Source organism: Condylura cristata, unplaced genomic scaffold (assembly GCF_000260355.1).
Source record: "Condylura cristata isolate star-nosed mole 26May11 unplaced genomic scaffold, ConCri1.0 scaffold00018, whole genome shotgun sequence".
Classification (NCBI taxonomy): Eukaryota; Metazoa; Chordata; class Mammalia; order Eulipotyphla; family Talpidae; genus Condylura; species Condylura cristata.
In genome coordinates, this window is record NW_004567119.1 from 37722682 (window position 1) to 37729573 (window position 6892).

The 6892-nt window shown below is 57.7% G+C and overlaps 1 protein-coding gene across 1 annotated transcript in view; it reads right to left on the reverse strand.

The window, feature by feature from the left end:
* Nucleotides 1-5907, reverse strand: part of LAD1 (ladinin 1) — a 14801-nt gene extending 8894 nt beyond the window's left edge. Inside the window, exon 1 of the mRNA XM_012726743.1 lies at nt 5805-5907. Within this exon, the coding sequence (XP_012582197.1) occupies nt 5805-5842 (38 nt within the window). The 5' untranslated portion in view covers nt 5843-5907. The remainder of the gene's footprint in view (nt 1-5804) is intronic.
* Between the last annotated feature and the right edge of the window lie 985 nt (nt 5908-6892).

Sequence of the window (6892 nt, forward strand, 5' to 3'; positions counted from 1 at the left end):
CTGCCCGCTGCTCCCCTCAGCAGGCTACTTCATAGGTCTGCCTGTTCTGCTCCCCACTCTGTCTCTGGTGGGTCCTCTCATTGCACCTCTGGCCTGTACCCCAGTTCTGTTTGCATAAAAAAAATGAAGAGGACCAGCCACATGACCACTCTGGGCTTTTAGGTCCCCACCATATTTGCTGATCCCACACTCACTTAACAAGGTATTTTTGAGCTCTGACTGCGTAGCATGACTGGTCCGGGACCAGGATGCAGGGAAGAGCCGACAGGGGACTGGAAGGGGCAGTGGGTCGGGATGGGAGGGATAGCGTAAGCAGGAAGTGCTGTGAGTCCTCAGAACTAGTTAAGAGGTGCCGTAAGACAAGTGGGGCTGCAGCAGGAGCCCAGAGCCAGACCTGGTACCCCAGGGAGAAGGCCCTGCAGACAGCCCAGAGCAGAGGACCTGGCAGCCCCAGGGGAGTTGAGAGAGGTGGGTGCTATCCCCGGAGAGCCAGAGGTCACACTGGGGAGGGACAGGCTGGGTTTATTTTATTTTTAGTCTCTGACTGGTTTATGGAATGAAAATGAGACGGGGAGGGGAGAGGAAAATGAGGCATCTCAGCCACAGCCCAGGTGAGAGTCAATTGGTGGCTGCACCCCAGTCACAGGGGCAGGTTTGGACACCCTGAAGACAGGGCTTCCTGGTGGACTGGAGGGGGGTGGGGGTGAGAATGACAAGAATCAAGGGAAATGTGACTTTAACCTGGTGCTGCTTCTTATCCTAAGAGAGAAAAGGCCAGAGAGGAAGGAGCTGGGGGAGATGTGGGCAAAGAGGCGAAAGGAGGAAAAATAGAGCTGTTCTGTCTGTTCAGAGTGACGCGGAACCAGCAGGGAAGAAAGGACACTCAGCCTGGGGGAGGGCAAGTCCCATCAGGCACCCTGGGTGGGGGAGAACCATCAAGATAAGACCTGAGCACAGCCCTTCCTGGTCCCCCAATAACAGCATCTTGGGGAGCAGGGCACGGCCAACCTGGACAGGAGAGAGTAAAGCCAAGAAGGAGGAACTGGTGACCACCAGCAATCTTCCGAGAAGTTTCACTAAAAGCAAATAAAATGGACACAGTAGCCAGAGAAGGAAAAAGGACTGCTTTTCAATTGACGTATCATATACCGGCAAGAAATACACAGCTGTTAAGTGGCATTTTGAAGAAATGGTGAAGGAAGAGAGTGGAGGAGAAGGGAGATTTGAAAAGAAAGTGTGAAGCATTCCTGCTGGGGGTGAAGGGGCTGGGTTCAGCTCTGGCAGCCACACCAGGAAGCAGCAGAGAGGCCAAGGCTGAGAAATGAGGGCCCTGGACCCCAGAACTCGGAGACCTCTGCAGGGGATGAACAGAAAGGGAAGCAGCTCTCTGCCCAGGGAAGACGAGGACGGCCCCAGCAAGGAGCTGCCTATGGAAGGGGATGTTCTAGACCCCGCAGTTCTGAGCAATGGGGCAGCTGATGAAAACGTCAACTCGCCCTGCTGTGGTGGGGTTTCCTTTGTAGAGGAAGGCCAGTGAAGCCCGTGGCCTTGACACAGACAGAAGCTTCACCGCCACCTCACCCACCCGTGAGATCTGTTTATTGGCAGATCACTCATTCATTCATCCATCCATCCATCCATTCATCCATTCACTGTGTACAGACTGATGGTCCTGGATGGGCCATGCATGCTTTGAAGTCCCAACTCTCCTCAGCTTCTCTCATGAAGATTTAAAAATGTCAGCTTAGCTGGCTCTCCTCTGAAGTCCCTTTTCCAGCCCCTTCCTTCTCTAAAAATAGCCCCTGCCTCAAGTCCACATTGGGGAGCAGCGCTTTCCTCCAAAGCTGAGGGTCTATATCCTGAGGAAAGTGACCCACCAAGCTCCTCTCCTCACCACACCCACAGCCAGGTGGGGCTGGGCCTCCAGGATTCCTGGGTCCTGAGCAACCCCGTTCCCACACGCTCCTCTCAGCCCTCAGGGAGGCCAATTATTTGTTTATCCTCCGGTGGGGCCCTATATGGAGTGTGATCTGTCAGAGCCTGGTCTCCTGGGAGATGACTCACTCCCCAGGTAGGTCCCAGCCCTGAGGGGTCTCCAGGGCTGGCGCTTGAAGGTGGGGCCCAGGTGTCCCTGACTGTCCCCCAGCTCCAAACCAAAACCCCACAGCTCACCCCAGGTGACGTGGTCACCCCCCCACACCCCCCAGGTGCTGCCCAGAGATCATGTGGCTGCCTTCAACCCCTGGAGCCTCAACAAAATGTGAATCTCATCCACCACCACTGCACCACGGAGGAGAAAATGTCATCTCCAACCTGCAAAGCACTTGGCCTCTGAGGATGAAGAACTGGATAGAACTGAAGGGGAAGGAGGGACAAAGACCCTAGGAGGGACCTGTTAGAACCCCAATAATAAATAAATGATAACTAAGTGCTCAGCCTGGTGCACTCAAGATACAGGTTCTAACAGTGCCCCTAATAAGTCAACACACAGTGGGCTCGAAGAAGAGAGGACACTGATGGCAGTGCCATTGTAACACCTGGCACTGTGCTAAGTGGTTTAGAATAACCACTGACCTTGACCTCACAGCCACCCAGCGTGATCCCCTATTGCAGGTGAGGAAACTGAGGCTCACGGGGGTTAACTTTACCAGAATAGCACAGCTAATAAGGAGCCAAGATTCGAACCGAAGTCAGCCTTGCAAAAGCCTGTGACTTCACCATAGTCCCGAGGCTGGGAAAAGCATCCTGGGAGGGCTGCTCCTACATCAGAGTGAGGGCCACTAACCACTGGATGTCCAGACAAAGGAGCAGGGATCTGGTGGGCCTCTGGGGTGCTCATGTTGTTGCCTGGGAGAGCAGAGGTTTTGGGGGAATTCGATGCCTTGGCCCTTTGGAACTTCTGAGCCAGACCCTGGCTCTCTCACCCTCCAGGAGTCCCAACAATTTACCCTGAGTGGCTGCCTCGCTCTTAACCTCCACTTCCTGGCCTTGGGGGTGGGGGGAGGGGGCAGTCTACCCTCCAGCCCCTAAGGAGGTCTGCTATCCTCCCCACTCCTGACTGCAGGAACTCCATTACTTAGCACTGGGTTCCTCTTTCCTCAAAATAATTCTAGAAACATTCAGCCTTTGCTCGCTGAAGAGCTTGCTTTAATCTCTCCTATGGGGCTGCTCTTCGGTGGGCTAATCATCTATTCTGAGCAGGTAACAGCAGGGGGTAAGTGCATTGTTGTTTAAATGTTATAGTACAACCTTCCTTCCCAAATTGAATTGCAAATATAAAGCTATCATAGGGCAGTCTGGGCAAGGCTGAGCTGCCTGGTTCAAGTAGGGGAAGGATGTGAATGAAGCATCCGGGTCCAAGGAGCAGGGCTTGCAGATTGGAGAGCAGAGACAAGGGGACCCAGGCCTGGCACAGGGTGGGGAGGGGCGTGCTCTGACTGCGACTTGTCTGCCCGCCAGTCTTCAGCCCCTGAGCAGGGTCCACTTGCACGCGCCGGGGGTCGAGTGGGTGAGGTCCCTCCCAACACTGACGGTCCAAGGAAAGATGCCAGGGTTGCACTGAGGGCAGAGGAGGAGCCAGGACAGGATGCAAAGACCAGCAGGTTAATGATTAACCACTTGCTCCCTCCTGGCACTCCCCAATCCACCCCTCACCCCAAACACAGGCCCAGCCCAGCTCCTCCTCACCAGGCTAGCCCAGGGAGGAAAGGACAAGGCCACGTTCAGGGCACCCAGCCAGGTCACCACTCCTACACTCCAGGACCGGAGCAATGAAATTTCTACAGGCTGTGGGCTGGCCGCAGCTCCGCACCTGGGCCCTGGGGGGCCACCCTGCTCACACCCTCAGCACAGTCCTCCGTAGCCAGGGAGGCTGGGCCGAGGGTGACTCAGCCTGCCAGCCACAGAGGCTGCTTGTTAGCGGGACCGGAGTGAGCGCTGCTGGCAGCAGCTTGTCTCCAACTGGAGTCCGGCAGGGGGGCAAGATAGGGCTCAGGGGACAGGACTGGCTCCCCAGGGCTTCCCTGCACCTACTTGGGACAGCCCATGGGATCTTGGTTCCACCCTTGCTGCCACATGGTCCCATGTCCATCTGTGTACACAGGCTAAGGCCAGACCTCCTATTTGGAAAGTTCTAGGGCCCCAATTACCCACCGGGGGTACAACACACACACACACAGCCTCTCCAGACACACAAACACAAAATCACATATGCCTGTGAGTTCCTGGGGAGGCAGTGTCTGTCTTGTTATTTCACCCACTGCACGGCACTGAGCCTTCAATAAATGTGCAGACCGAACATGCTTGCACTCTCAAGGCTCCAGCAAGGCAGCATGAGAACCCTCCGCCCACACAGGCTCTCCTCACTCCACAGGCCATAAGCACCCTCACCCCACTCACCAGCCCCCCCCCACACACACATGCCCAGGCACCTAGAAGTCCACAAATGTCCACACGGAGAAGCCCAGTCACTTCCCGCATTGACCCGATGCACAGGGACATACGCGCAGAGTCTGAGAACTTGACCCCCACCTGCCCCCCCCAGCACAGATCTTCCCTGGGTGTGGCCAAGCTCTAGGGCTCCGGTCTGCTTTTCCAGGGAGTCCCTCCACTCCTGAGGCTGGCCTTTCCCCCTCTGTCGACCCCATAGCCACCACACACGGGATGACCAGGGAAGTGTGCCTCAGCAGTATGACCCTGGGGGAGGTGGCTCCCCAGCTCTAGCCCAGTTGCTGCTGGGGGAGGCTGAGACCCTGGAGAGCTCTGCAGCCCTTCGGAGGGAGGAGGAGGTGATTTCAGACCACTGGAGGATTCTGGAAAGGCACCTGGATGGAAGCCTGAGAGCATAAGGGATGACACCTGCAGAAACAGCCCAGGTCTTCAGCCTCAAAACCTAAAGCCCATCAGAAGGGGCCAAGCAGCAATTTCTACCTGGTTAGAGCCTTGGAATAAAAGGAGCAGGCACCCAGCTCCTTGCTCTTACATGGGCTCAGTTCCCTTAGTGTGTAGGTGGGGTGGGGGGGTGTGTGGTGGGCAGTGGGGCTGCAGAAGGTGAAGATGCTCTTGTGATGCTTTTGGGGTGGCGCTGCCTCCTGACAACCCCCACCCCAGGCTGCTCCGACAGAATGCCCAGAGGCAGGGCTACTGCACTCAGTACCCTGACCTTGGGGAGACAGGCTCACACTTCTAATGACTGAAGCAAGCACACAGGGCCACTGCAACTGTCTGAGGTCACCAGACACACCCCAAAATGCTATTCTCGGGATTTGTGCCTCATTCATGAAAAGGGGGTCTGTCCCCTCTGGCCCTACTCACTAATTGGGGTTTGGCTGACCCCCAAGAAGGAACTACACTACTCCTGGTATTCTTCCTCAGCAAGAAGGGGTCCTCCCCATGGTGCACCCTGCAGTTACCATCCCACCGGAGACAGAGAGCAGCCAGGGAAACTTCCTTCAGGAAGTGAGATTTGGCAGAATCACTGGAACACCTCCCCAAAACCCCCAAAGTCTTCCCTTCCCCTCTCACGGGGGTACCCAAGGGATTGCCCCAGGCTGGGGGCCAGGCCTCCCCAAGCCCCCTGTGTGGCCCCAGTCCCCAGCAGGGAGGGAAGGAAGTGGTGGAAGAGTGCGAACACCCTTCTGTCAGGGGAGGGTACCCCAGTTTGGCCCCCGTTCTGTCCCAGAGGAGCAGTTATGCGGGGAACCTGAGTCAGTGCCAGGCTCCCAGGGCTGGAAGATGCCCCAGGAGAGGCGATTCGCTCGTGCTCCTGGGACCCCAGCTCCCGCCCGGCCGGAGGCGGCGCTCACCTGGACAGCGAGGACCAGTTTGTCCTCCTGATAGACATGCCGCCGGAGCCCGCGCTGCTGCCGCCGCCGCCGCCGCTGCTGCTGCGTGCGTGGCGCTCTGCCTGGACGGCCGCCGCCTCACCTGCGCGCCCCTCCCCCGCCGGCCCGGCCCGGCCCAGGTAGGATCACATGGCCACTTAGCTCACCCGGCTCCAGCCCTGCGCCGCGGCGGCTCTCGGATTTGCCGGCCGGGAGCGGCCTCGGAGTGTGGGCGTCGCAGACAAAGCTGCATTGATCTCCGCCCGGGCCGGCCGGACCGCGGGGCCGCCAGCCCAGGTAGACGGTCGGACTGGCTGCCGAGGGACCGAAGGACGCGAGGGCCAGCGCGGGGCTGGTCGGCGGCCCCGGGCGAGGGCGGGAGACATCCTGCTCAGAACCAGTCAAACCAGCTGGGCGCTGGGCCGCCGTGGCCCTGGGTGTCGGAGAGGGGCGGGGACCCACAGATCGGGGTCAGACTGAGGAGCTCACTGCCTGCTGGTAAACCGACTTAGCTCCAAGAAACCCAAGAGCAGGAAACTCAGCAGAAATGTTAGAGCAGTACCGTAATTTCTGGTGGAGAGCGCCCTGTGCCTCCTGAGGCCCTTCCTGGAAACCCCTCCTGGAACCCATCTGGATGCAATCCCAGGACCCAGAAGGTGCATTGCTTTCCTGGCGCTGCATTCAAAGCACACCCCCTGTGAAGCCAGCCGCCTGGGGTAAATCCTTCAGACTCAATTGGGCAGCATTGAGGGCACACAGCTCTGAATATGCAGATATCAAAGGCACTGTCCTTGCTGACAGATACAGGACTTTGGCTGGAGGGGCAGAGGAAGCTCAGCTTCTCCCTGGAGGGAAACAGTGAGCCCAGGTAACTAGTCCAGAACTAGGGAGCAACTTGAGACCATGCAGACACCACCAGCCCACCTGGCCCCTCTAAGTGCCAGGTGCTTCCTATCCTTCCTAGCCTCAGAGGGAGGGTCTGTTGCTGAGCAAGGAGAATTGCATCTTCCCTGAGGGGTCAGAACTTCAAGTTCAGCAGCAGTGGTTCCTGCTCTTAAGAAAAATGAGGT